At 37.6% G+C, this 13,974-nt stretch overlaps 1 protein-coding gene across 3 annotated transcripts in view; it reads left to right on the forward strand.

Moving 5' to 3' along the window:
- The window catches only part of Btk29A (tyrosine-protein kinase Btk29A), a 362,292-nt gene that overhangs the window by 330,572 nt on the left and 17,746 nt on the right, over window positions 1–13,974 (forward strand). For all 3 annotated transcript variants that reach the window (XM_065229507.1, XM_065229508.1, XM_065229509.1), the window contains one exon: window positions 2,915–3,312. In XM_065229507.1, coding sequence (XP_065085579.1) covers window positions 2,915–3,312 — 398 coding nt within the window. The remainder of the gene's footprint in view (window positions 1–2,914; window positions 3,313–13,974) is intronic.

Raw genomic sequence — 13,974 nt, forward strand, 5'->3', positions numbered from 1 at the left:
CTATAAAACCTAAGGGAAGATCCGAGAGCTTCAGGAACTTTTATGGACATTTCGGGAGCAGCTCAAAAACAAAGTGAACTTCAGGGGAGTTCAGTTCCATTTGTTTCACTAAATTAGCGGGAAATTTCAAGAAGTTCCCTGATTTTCAGATAACTTCAAAGATGTTAAGAAAGTTATTGAGGTTTTCACATAAGTCCAGAAGTTCACGCAAGCATAAACATTTTTAGAACAGTTCAATTAAATTCATGGTTGTACCACCGACAAACCGACATAAATGATCATACAAAGTACCATCAAATTTCCGATCAAAGCACAAAACTGACATCTGCCACCGTGTTTGCGAAAAAATGTGTACCCTAGCCACGAACACGCATACAAAATGAGTTGGGTTTGCATCTAATCTATTCCGGGCAAATTATTTTTATCTAGATAATTAATTTCTATGGTTCTATAGACAGATGGGATCGCTGCTCGATCAAGAGTTAAGTTAATGTTTTATGCCGGTTTGTCGGTGGTTGTACAACAAGCTTCATGAGAACTGCAAACACTTAAGAGAAGTTTTGAGAGCTTCGAGAAAGATATTGATCTCGCTAATAAAGCTCTAAACAAAAAAATAAACGTCAAGAAAGAACATATACCCTCAGAGCACAGATATTCCAGAGCACGGAAATTACATAAATTAAAAAAAAAAAATCGAGAAATTAAGTGAATTTTTTAAAATTTTAGAGTAGATTCATGATTATTAGGAAAATTGTATAAGCTTTAGGAAGTCCGAAAAAGTTTAGAGAAGTAAAAAAAAATATGAGAAGTATTGCGAGCATCAAGCTAGTTTCTCAAACTACAAAAGAACTTCAAGGCAGTTTCATTAACGTCAGGAATATTTTGGGATCTTTCAAGCAGTTCTGAAGTGCTCAGAATAGTTCATGCCATATTCAACGGAGATTTTTCATGAAAATTCACTTGGAGTTTGCTATCTTAGGCTTCACATGAAGTCTAAAATTCCTCAGAACTACCATGAAAGCAGATTGCAGTTGATGTTTTTCTATAGATTTTTTTCCCAGAACTCCCGTAAAATAAGGTCCTAAGAAATTATAATAAAATTTCATGAGCCTTAAAACTGTGCAAGGAATTTGACACCAGATTCTTGAAAATTTCTTGAAGCATTATAACTTTTCAGTTAACAATTTATAAAATTTGTGGGAAATATGCATATGCAAAATGTATTTGTTACTGAAGATTAATCCATTCTAGATCTATTAAGTTCAATGTGGTTCAAATAACTAGGAATATTAAATGTTTAATTTAAATTGCATTCTTAGTGAGAAAATTATTAAAAATAGAATTCCCTGAGAATTCCCGGTTTTTCGAAAAAAAAAAATCTACGCTTAAGTCACTTTTTAGTCACTTTTTTACAACTATAAGTCACTATTAGGTCACTTATTTCTTCAGCATGGTCACTAAAATCACTATTTTTGACAGCATTGATCGCTACCAGCCCTGCATTTAGAAAAATTAGGGTTATCCGGATCGTACGATGTCCCATTTGGCTAAAAAATACCAAGATTTTCTGACGACAAAGCAAATGAGGGTCACCTAGAATCATTAAGTTATTTGCCTTTCCTGTTACCAGGGCTGGCAAATGTCATTTTCAATTGAAGATCTTACACGATATTTACAGAGAAACTTCTGTCACTATCATTGGATGAGAAAACGATGATAGAGATTTTTTTCAAAATCTCATCGAATTTTTTATCATGACAGAACGTGACAGTGTTGTGATCATCGTAATTACTAGCTCATTTATTGCTCTTAAAGTTACCTGTCATAATAATAATATATTTACTCTTCTCGATTACATACGGTTGCTTGCTTAAATTAATCTAAATCAGTTAGAAATGTACATGTCAAAACCGCATAATAATTATTCTCATGAGTGCTTGCTCATTGAAAAATGAAAAGAAATCTCATGATAGGTGGTTTCGTCTCGTGATAGTGAGAGGACTTGTTTTTTCATTGTCACATGACGTCCGTGATGTTTAGCAGCTCTGCCTGTTACAGTTAAAGAGAGAAAATGGACTATTTTTGTTTGGAACCGATTCTCGGTGACCATTTCGGTTCAATCTGAACCGCTTTAGATCAAAGATGATTAGTATAGCTTTCATTTGCAACTAGTTTCATCAAATTTGGTTAAGAATTTCATTTTTGGCAGGCAAAACAAACAGATGTCACCTATAGGTGACTATGAGTGTTGGAGGGTTAAAAATCTCTCTACAACTTCACCCATACATTTTAAACGCTACATTCACCGACGGCTTCATTGCTTGTCATGAAGTTCCTTGCCCCTTTGTTCTTAGAACACTACCTTCACGACAGTTTCCGAACTAGCATCTAATTCTTGAGTCATTATTTTCAAATTGCAGTTAATCACTTAGAATGCGCTTACTGTTCGTCCCTCATTTTTCAGTTGCGTAATTACCTACTATTTGTTATGATACAAATTTTATACCAACGCACTGCCCGAGTGCACAGCCCCCGGAGGCATTCCCAGGATCAGCGGCGAGAAGCACCACAATCACCATTACCGCGAATCGTGATCATATTACTCCCGTTGACGGCAGTAATCACCCTCTTCCCGGGACGCTGCCCTTGAATCGCTTCTCTGCCCATTCCATCGCGGCATACCACCGTAATTGCCCACTCGCATTCCGTGCACGCGCGATCCTTATCGAAAGAATGAATGAAAACGCATCTCTGCGGATCGACCCCATGCGAAGAAGACGGCGATGCCGAATAACGATGAATGACCGTTCTCTCCCATAGCGACCGACATTCCAATGTGATGAGCTGCCCAGCAAAAATGAACGCAAATAACTCATGCATTCCTTTCTTTCTGTTTCTCCCCTCCCGTGACCAGGTAACGGAAGTTCACCCGCCCAAAACTCGTCTCGAAGCATCAGCCCCAACACGCAGAACCTTCAGCAGCAGCATCCGAACGGCCACCTGCAGCAGGGGTCGCATCTCATCTCGGGCTCCGGATCGGATCGGACGCTACATCAGCCCCAGCAGCAACAGCAGCAGCAGCCGCAGCCGCAGCAACAACTACAGCCGGGCAACCAGTCACCCCTGTCGGTACCGCAGCAGCAGCATCCCCCACAGCAATTGCAAGCCCAGGGGCCAAACTCCCAGCAACCTTCCCATTCGCCCTCGCTGCAGCATCAACAGCTGCAGCACCAGCAGTCTTCCCAGTCGCATCATCTCAACAGCAGTTCGAGCAGTTTAGGCAACATCACGCCCACCTTCGTTCAGCCTCAGGTGAGTGTGTCGATCGATTTGGGAAACAATTTGGAATCTCACAGAATTTAAATGGACAACCAATTATACTACCAATAACGATTTAATTACGTCAAAGAGGGGGCATCCTTATCGATGTTGAACGATCTAAAATGCTACGCTCAGGCTGCTGCACGTGATTCTCGGAAAAACAAAACGGGAACCATAAAACGCCATCAGCAACTTTGACTAAATCGATCATCCGAACCGTAGTCATCATCAGTCGGTCGGGGTCAGGCTTGGCCGGTCGGTGATTAGTGGTTGGTTGCCCGTTGGTTGCCCGTTGGATGTCGATGCATTCTCAAAATAATATCTCATCATCCATTCCTTTGCCTTGCCTGCCTGTTCGGGTGGAATAACATATTTAGAATAACGTGTGTGCGTCGCGTCGCCTTCGTCGATCGTGTCGTATGTAGCTGCCCACTTGTGTAGCCCAAAATCGTGAGAAAATTTCAACTGTTGTTGGCACAGAACTTCGATCGTAATAGGAATTTGGATAATCACATACTGGAACGGGGAAGGTGATTCAATCTATGTACATACAGCAACAGTATTGTGGAATGTGAGGGAAAAGTGGGCAGATCGTTTCGGGAGGATATCGACCATCGTGGATCGGTCGGTGCTCAGGATGGCCCGGATGATCGGAAACAATGTGCAAACAAAATGTAGTTTATGGAAAAAAATAAGGAATGTGGATTCGCAGCAGAGGAGAGTTACCTTCGGGCGCATGTCTTTGCAGTGGGAATCTAGCAAGGTTCTTTGTGGAGCATGCAACTTTGTAGGGATTTCTGGAATTGAAAATTCTAAGGATAAGTTGGATATCGACTGTTACAGTAGTTCTTGATCAGGGTTGATCAGGTTGCAATGGAAATTCACCATTCCAGACGTTAACGCTGACGTGGTTAACGTCTGCAATGGTGAATTTGCTTTGCTGACGGGTATCTACTCCGATTTGCATGATTCTTTGCATAAATGGTCAATCATTCTTATCTGAGCAAAATTCGGCCATTTTGAATCTTGCAAAGAATTGCAAACTGGCGTAGGATGGGTGAGCCAGTTTTGGCTCTAGCTTCAGTATTTGACTCACGTCCGAATTGTAGATGAAAATAGGTTAACATAGATATATTGGGACATCTGATCGTGATGAGGCTTCGCCCTACGCCTCTATGTTGGCCGTTCATGATGTCGCTGCGAAGTGCAAGCCACTCATCATCATCAGTTCACCCAGGTTCACGAGGAGCTCAGTACACTCCACGTGATGTGGCCCGTTGTTTATGGAGATTGACTACATTGAAGACAATATCCCAATCCCATCGGATTCAACCCGCCGGAAGGATGGTCCCCTTGGACGTGTAAGGCTTGTCCTTTGTAGGATTCTGTTTTCGGTTTCGCGTTTTCCCGTCAGAACACTCGTTACAAAAAACAACATATGCTGTGGTGTACATAGGGGAAGACGGAGTAAGAACGCCCGGCGGGGTAAAAGCGTCACCCTCCTTTATTGCGTAGTGACTTTGAATCTGAAATGATGTTTTTCCAGATCAAGTATTAAGTGACATTGATTTCTCGTGGCTTTACCCAAGAATAAAAACCTGAGTACATCCATCTATGGTGAGATGTGACCATCCTTATTAATTTACATTTCCACAATAAAATAAATTTTGTTTTGCTCTCAGGTTGTATCTGGAACTTGTCCGTGAGTGGTCAATGTGGTCCATCGTACTCAATTTAATCACCAATGACAATTTTTTAGAGTTCTCATGTGATTTGACGTGTCGCATGATGGATTTCGAGTTAATATGATTTTGACCACTTCCCCGGGGGTACCCGGAACATGTTAGGGTGTAGAAAATAAGGTCCTGGGCACACAACATGACTCCTATTGATCATTTTTTTTTATTGTCATGCGATTTTTTGTGTTACAATATAGGTTTGTACCGTTTTTGATCATTTCTAGACCTCACAGGGCTTATGGAACTTGTTCCGGCCATATCTGTGGAACCAGTTGACCGATTTCAAAGATATTCAGTTATTATCTATGAGACCATAGTACCATTCATGGGGCGCTTGTTGTGTCCAATTTTGTGCAATGGTTGTCGAAAAATCCGTTTTTTTTTTTTTTTTTTTTTTTTAACTCTTTATTTGTTCCAAATTCAAAATAAATTACATTTCATTTTAACCTAGGTGCTCCAGTTACTGCAGTAACGTACCAGCCTTAATTGTTATGATATATATCTAAGTGTTTTTACATTGTTCATGTCTTGGCAATTCAGTATTTTAAACAGGTTTTTTAACCTGCATGTCAGTATAACAATTGATATCTTAAAACTAAAAACTAAAACTAAATCTTATCTAAGTATAAAGGGAATTAATCGTTGCAATTGAGGATTGCAACGATTTTTGCCTGAAATTATTCATTATTTTGTTGGACATTTGTGCTAAAGTCTCAAAATTCGAAATTCTATGTACTTCGGTTGTACTGTACCAGGGAGGCAACTTCAAAATCATTTTCAGAATTTTGTTCTGAATCCTTTGAAGTGCTTTTTTCCTGGTAGTGCAGCAACTAGACCATATTGGTACAGCGTAAAGCATGGCCGGTCTAAAAACTTGTTTAAATATTAGAAGTTTATTCGTCAGGCAAAGTTTGGATTTCCTGTTTATAAGAGGATACAAACATTTTATATATTTGTTACATTTGGCTTGAATGCCCTCAATGTGATCTTTAAAAGTTAATTTTTGGTCAAGTATTAATCCAAGATATTTCACTTGGTTTGACCAGGAAATTGGAACTCCGTTCATAGTGACTATGTGACTACTACTAGGTTTCAAAAACGAAGCTCTAGGCTTATGTGGAAATACTATAAGTTGAGTTTTTGAAGCGTTGGGAGAAATCTTCCATTTTTGTAAATAAGAAGAGAAAATATCTAAACTTTTCTGAAGTCTGCTGCAAATAACACGAAGACTTCTTCCTTTAGCGGAAATGCCTGTGTCATCAGCGAACAAAGATTTGTGGCAACCCTGAGGCAAATCAGGGAGGTCCGAAGTGAAAATGTTATACAATATAGGCCCAAGAATGCTACCCTGAGGAACTCCTGCCCTAACAGGTAGTCGATTAGATTTGGAATTTTGATAATTTACTTGAAGAGTTCTGTCAGTTAAATAATTTTGAACTAATTTCATAATATAAAGTGGAAAATTAAACTTTTTCAATTTAGCAATCAAACCTTCATGCCAAACACTGTCGAATGCTTTTTCTATGTCTAGAAGAGCAACTCCAGTTGAGTGGCCTTCAGATTTGTTTGAACGAATTAAATTGTTAACTCTTAAGAGTTGATGAGTAGTTGAATGCCCATGGCGAAATCCAAACTGCTCATCTGCAAAAATTGAGTTCGTATTGATGTGAAGCATCATTCTATTCAAAATTATCTTTTCAAAAAGTTTACTTATTGAAGAAAGCAAACTTATTGGACGGTAGCTAGAAGCTTCAGCTGGATTTTTATCCGGCTTCAAAATTGGAACAACTTTTGCATTTTTCCATTTATCAGGAAAGTATGCCAAATGGAAACATCTGTTAAATAATTTTACCAGGAAAGACAAGGTACTCTCTGGGAGTTTTTTGATGAGGATATAGAAAATTCCATCATCACCTGGAGCTTTCATATTTTGAAATTTTTTAGTTATAGACCTTACTTCGTCCAAATCAGTCCCCCAGGAATCATCAAAAATATTTTCCCGAGAGAAAATATTCAGAAAATCCCGAGCAACCTGATTCTCAATAGGACTAGTAAGACCCAAACTGAAATTATGGGAACTCTCGAATTGCTTAGCAAGTTTCTGAGCTTTTTCCAAATTTGTGATCAAAATTTTACCACCTTCTTTAAGCGCTGGAATAGGCTTTTGAGGTTTTTTCAAAATTTTTGTGAGTTTCCAAAAGGGTTTGGAACTCGGGTCTAATTTAGAAATATTATTTTCAAAAGTTTTGTTCCTCAGGGCAGAGAATCGCTTTTTAATTTGTTTTTGCAAATCCCGCCAGATAACTTTCATGGCAGGATCGCGTGTTCTTTGATATTGTCTCCTACGGACATTTTTAAGACGGATCAAGTGCTGAAGATCATCGTCTATTATAATTGAATCGAATTTAACCTCGCATTTTGGTACTGAGGCAGCTCTTGCTTCAACTATAGAAGTAGTCAGAGATTCAAGAGCATAATTAATTTCATCTTTGGTTTGCAAAGGAATGTTTGGATCGAAGTTATATTCCATAAATGTTCGATACTGCTCCCAATCAGCTCTATGGTAATTGAAAGTAGAGCTGTTGGGATTACAAATTATTTCTTGGGATATTTCAAAAGTTACTGGAAGGTGATCAGAACCGAAGTCAGCATGGGTAACCAATTGGCTACAAAGTTGACATGAATCAGTTAAGACCAAATCAATAGTGGAGGGATTTCTTGCAGAAGAAAAGCATGTTGGGCTGTTTGGATATTGAATAGTGTAATAACCTGCAGAACAATCATCAAACAGAATATTACCATTGGAATTGCTTTGAGCATTATTCCATGAGCGGTGTTTTGCATTAAAATCACCAATAATGAAGAATTTAGACCTATGACGAGTAAGTTTCTGGAGGTCACCCTTGAGAAAATTCTTTTGCTGGCCTACGCATTGGAATGGCAAATAGGCAGCTATAAACGTAAGTTGTCCAAATTTTGTTTCAACAGAAACCCCCAAAGTTTCAAAAACTTTGGTTTCAAATGAAGAAAGAATTTTATGCTTGATTCGTCTATGAATAATGATGGCAACGCCACCACAGGGTCCATCAAGACGATCATTTCTATAAATCAAGTAGTTTGCGTCCTTCTTAACCTTATGGGCAGGTTTAAGGAACGTTTCAGTTATAACGGCAATATGCACGTTATGAACTCTTAAAAAGTTAAATAGCTCGTCTTCATTATCTTTAAGAGATCGAGCATTCCAATTTACAATATTTAATGCTTTAAAATCCATTACTGAATTTTAAAGTCATGACAATATTATTTGCAAATTTTACTCCAGTTTGAATAGCATCAAACATGGAGTTAGATTTAAGCATATCAGAAATCATGTCAATTAATGAATTCTGTAAAAATTCCATTTTGGGGGCAGTAATGCTTCCTAAGTCAAAATTGTCAAAATTTCCATTAGAACGTTGGTTAGTATTTTGATTTCTACCCGCTGCAATAGCAGCATAGGTAGCTCCATTAACTCGCTGAACATTGTTAGCAGCGAGGGGAGTAGGTACAGATGAAACATTTGAAGCAGGGGAGATATTTGTACCTACGGGTACGAATGTAGAATTTGTTCCTCGCTGACCGTTGTTAACAGCAGAGGAATTTGTACCTGGTCGGAAACGTGGAGCGTTTCCTACCTGACGGTTAGAACGAGATTGTAGGATCGCTTTGCGAGTCTTACATTCCCAAAAATTGGATTTGTGGTTTTCACCACAATTTGAACATTTAAATTTCTTAGGATCTTCCTTCACAGGACAGTCGTCCTTTGCGTGAGAGGAATCACCACAATTCATGCATTTAGCTGGCATGTAGCAATTTTTAGTTCCGTGACCCCATCCCTGGCACTTACGGCACTGGGTGAGGTTTTGGAAATTTCCTCCAGTCTTCCTGAAGTGTTCCCACTTCACTCGGACATGGAGCATAAGGCTAGCTTTTTCTAAGGCCTTAAGGTTGTTTAGTTCACTAGACGTGAAGTGAACTAAATAAAAATCATTAGAAATCCCGTTGCGCGAATCGCCAGGACGGGATTTCATTTTCATTTTGATTACTTGGAGTGGCACAACTCCAAGTAATTTTGCCAGTTCATCTTTGATCTGATCCAGGGATTCACCACTGGGCAGTCCTTTCATGACAACCTTGAACACACGTTCAGTTTTGGTGTCGTAAGTAAAAAATTTGTGCTTCTTCTCAGTAAGATACTTGAGAAGACATTTAAATCCGTCCAAGGTTTCAGCCAATACACGGCATTCACCCCGACGTCCAATTTGTAGTGAAAACTTAACTTTCACGAAATTCAAAAGTTCCATGCGAAGAGCATGGAAATCGGTAGTGGTTATCACAATAGGGGGAATCTTTTCCTTCTTGGCATTAAGCCGGGAAAGTTTACTAGAATTTTTCTTGGATGATGGATCATTCTCATCATCCGTGAGCAAATCAAATTGATTACTCAAATTAATTTCATCAGAAGGGGGGTCAAGAGTTTGCCCCTTTCTTTTGCGTTTAGGCGCCATGGCGGCAGTAAATTTTTATCCAAATCGACTTCCAAGCAGATTACTATAAGAATCTGAAGGATCGAAGAGGAATTTTCCAAATCGATATCCAAGAAGGATTACCTCGGGTAGGGTCCAAACAAGGATCGAAGAGGAATAAGAGTTGAACAAGGTAGAAAAAATTTTTACAGGTTGAGCACTGAAAAGTGCTGTTAAAATTTGTTGTAGCTTTAGGTAGTAGTAACACTTCCTTCAGCAAAAAGCAAATAGATCCGCACGGCAAGAGAGCACGATGCGGACTGTCGAAAAATCCGTCATGGTCCGTCTTACCCTGCTTGTAAAAAAACGAGTATTTTTGGATCATTCCAAAAATTTATGAAAAAGCATAAATAATGTGATAAATCAGAAAATTTTAAGCTATTAAATGTATTACGGGTGGCGGTCTTACCCCGTCTTCCCCTACATTTAAAATGTGTGTATGTGTGCAGTGATTGATATTAATGTACTGCTTATTTATACCATCCTGACCATCCAAAATCCAGAAGAGACTTGGACTTTGCATCTTTTGCGTTTGTAGTACTTAGGGACCACGAATTAAGTATGTACCGCTCTAAGAGGAAACAGGTAGTTTAGAATTAAGTTATAAGCCATACATAAGAATAAAGGATGAGGGGGTGATTTTTCATCATTTTCGTGTGACATGGATGCGCCCTTATATCGTGTGACATGGATACGCCCTTATATTATATTCATTGACTTCCCAAACTCCGGGAATATCTTCCTTCCATATGGGTTTTGAGAAAGCCGGCGCCAGTGATGTAGTGGTAAGCGTGACTGCTTTCTCATCCCAATGGGTCTGCGTTCAATCCCAATCTGAGGTATAAAAATCTCTGGTCACGTCTTCCTTCGGAATGGAAGTAAAGCCGTTGGTCGCGGCCCATGTGTGTTTGAATCGGTGCGATATCCTTCCTGCACATTCGATTGCCGTCAATGGATGCTAATCGATGTTCGTCGGTGATTGGCACTAGATTGCGGAACAGAGACCGACGTTAAATATAGGAAAGAAGAATATGGGTTTTGAGTGGTCCACCTGAGAATGATCTCAACTGAAACTCATTTTAGAAAAATACATTGTTTCAAAAACAGCGTGATTTCATAACACTTATTAGGAATGGAAAGTGATCCGTTGAAAAATTACTAAGCCCAAAAACTTGGGCATACCTACGGTCAATAAAGGAACAACTATTGGTGCAGGAACTACAAATTTAAAATCAATATTTTAGATTAATGTTATGCAAATTTATCTATTCCTCATATTTTATTGTTCAGAATACTTGAAACTTCAACTCAATGGTTTCAGTTGGTACACAACATGGGGGTTTCTATTTTATAATGTGTGAAAACTTTATATGCTTACTAACTAGTACCAAAACTGGCTCACCTACCCTATTTGATATTTTTCAACAATTTATATCTCGGAAACGTAACTTCCAATTGAAATGACGTCTGTGACAAAGTTGTAGAAAATTGATATTTTTTTAATATTCTTGATCAAAAATTTCTAGTAATTTTGCGTTAATCATCAAAAAAAAGTGTTTAAAACATAAATTACTAAAAATGACCATCTTCAATATTTTTCAATATTTTTTTTATTAAAAAGCTTTAAAAAATAAAATTTGTGAAATTTTCGAGTTGGACACTTAAAAATTAATAAAAATTATCGAACAACAACCTTTGAAAACCCAAATTTGATCTTAATTAAATCTTTAATTTTTTGTGAAATTTTGCGAATTTTTGTTACTTTTAAAATCGATTGCTGTGCAAAAAGTTTCAAAAGAATTGTATAAACATTAACGTTCTAATATTTTACAAGAATATTTATATGATAATTTTTGTTATTTTTTAATGGTTTAACTTGATAATTTAAAAGAAAATGTGATGTTTTATAAGATTTGAGATAAAAAAATTCTATCATGATATCGTAGGTTGAATCGTTATCAAGAAGGAGTACTGTGACTATACTTTGTATTACTTCTGCGTGAAGTCAATGATTTACATAATTGAAGATGCTAATTTCAAATAACAGACTAAAGTGGTAATTTTTATACGATAGATGAGGAGATGAAAGTATAGAGTTGATAGTTCCGTTAGAGTACGGCAGTGTGAGAATTGCATATAGAGAGTAGAAAGCGAGCAAGGACAACTTTAGGAAGATACAAATCGGTTTGATCATCTCTCTTTACCAAACTCCCCCGTTGGAGAGGGATGGTGAGGGGTATTCCCCCCATGAATGAACTGAAATGCTGAGAATTGCAGTGTAGCTCTATAAACAAACTGCAGGAACATAAGGGTAGGTAACACGCTGAAAATATGGGAAACTTACTGGAAGCTGTAAGAACCTCAAAGCGGTTCTTTTAGCATCCGAGACTTTTCAGGAACTTTTATGAAGTTCCTCGAATTTCAGAGAACGTCACAGATGTCAACTTGAGAAATTTAGATAACTTGTGCAAATTTTTAAGAAGTTCTAAGCACTTCAGAAAAGCTAGATAGATTAAAAATCTATAATCGTAAATTTAGATAAACTCAAGATAGTTCCATGATGTGCTGAAAAACAAATCGAGAACCCTTAAGATGTTCCGCGAATTTCAGGGAAGTACACAGACCTTCAGAGAATTTATGAAAACTTCAAAAATATTTCAGAAACTTCAAAGAAGTCCAGAGAATTTTTGGGAAATTTAAAGGTGTTTACGAGAATTTTATTTATTTTCGAGCAGAACCGAGATCTTCAATAGAACTAAGAGCTTTATGGAAGCTTCGAGAACATCAAAACAGGTCAGATAATCAAAAAGCAGATCAAATAATTTCAAGGAATTATTTGAAACCTTAAAGAAGTTTCGAGAAACTCAGTGGATTTCCGAAAACTTCAGCAAAGCTCCGAGAGAAATCCTGGAAATTTTATGAACATCCGGAAAACGTGAGAGTATTTTAAGGGTGTTATATCATGGAGATTTCAAAAACGTAATAATTGCGAAAATTTAGCTAAGTTGATAAGAGAACATCAACGAAGTTCCATTAATAAAAAAAGCGAGAACTTTTAGCAAGCAGCGATATGTTCAAGAAACTCCGGAGAAGTAAATTTCGATATTTTTATATAGTTTAATGATATTCAGCGAAGTTCCGAGTACTTCGAGGATAATCAGATAGCTTCAGAATAATCCCATTTACTCAAGCAAATTTGCAGCGACTTACAAGGCGTTCCGTAGAATTATAGGGTATTCCAAGAACTCTTTGATTGATCCTGAAACGTCAGACACGTCAAGGAATTATGAATATAAATCAGAAAATTTGGAAAAAAGCGATTGTTAATAATCGTTATAATACTTGAGGAACATTTTCGAAACATCAAAGAAAATCAATTAATTTCAGCAAAGTTGCTGGTTCTTAAAAAATACTGATAACGTCAGGGTAGTCTACAGAACCAATGGAAATCAAGTAAAATACCCACCATAGTACATAGTTACTGAAAATGATATCAAATTCAAAATTAAAGTATTGATCATAAGTTTAGGGTGGTAAAACAGTTTGAAATATTTATGTTTCCACTGAAGAAGGCACCAACAAGTGCTGAAACATTAGGATGAATAACAAACGTGTCGTTCAAAATTAGAATACCAGACTGATAAGTCGTAATCAGACATAATTTTAACTTCTACAGTCGACCTCTACTCTACTATGTTTAAAGTTTTCTAAACTTTTCAGAAATTCTTTGGACTTTTGTGAAATTCCCGAAATTTCGGAAAGTTTTTCAAAAATTTTCTTAAGCTTCTGAATGAATACAGATTGAGGCCTCTGATAGCCTAGTCAGTAAAGGCTTAGTCACAATTCGATTCCCGGTCCAATCGAGCAAATCTTGTAGATTGGAAATTTTCTCGACTGCCTTGGGAAGAAGTATCATTGTACTTGCCACTCAATATACGAATGAATGCATTGGTGTTGGCATAGAAAGCTCTCAATTAATAACTGTGGAACGCTCTCTAGAGAAGTGTAAAAGCCTAGAAGAAGATCCTTTACAGATTTTTAATTTTCCCTGAAAGTCTGGACTTTCCAGACGTTATTGAGCTTGTCCTAAAAATCTCTGAGCTTTTATGAAGTTTACTAGACCTGACTTTTCTTATGTTTTCTGGATATCCCAGTTTCTTCGAAGCTGATAGAACTACCTTGAAGTTCTCGAAGCTTACCTGAAATGCTTTAAATTTGGCAGAAGCTCCCTTATTATCCCGCAGTTTATTCATGAAACTTCCCCGAAATTCTCGGTACCTATTTACTGTCATTACTCGTGACATCTTCCTTTAATTTGTGTGGATAACATTGAAGATATCAAATCTCAC

The sequence above is a fragment of the Ochlerotatus camptorhynchus genome, unplaced genomic scaffold (genome assembly GCF_037179485.1).
Source record: "Ochlerotatus camptorhynchus isolate MF236.1 unplaced genomic scaffold, CSIRO-AGI_Acam_v1.1 ptg000315l, whole genome shotgun sequence".
Lineage (NCBI taxonomy): Eukaryota > Metazoa > Arthropoda > Insecta > Diptera > Culicidae > Ochlerotatus > Ochlerotatus camptorhynchus.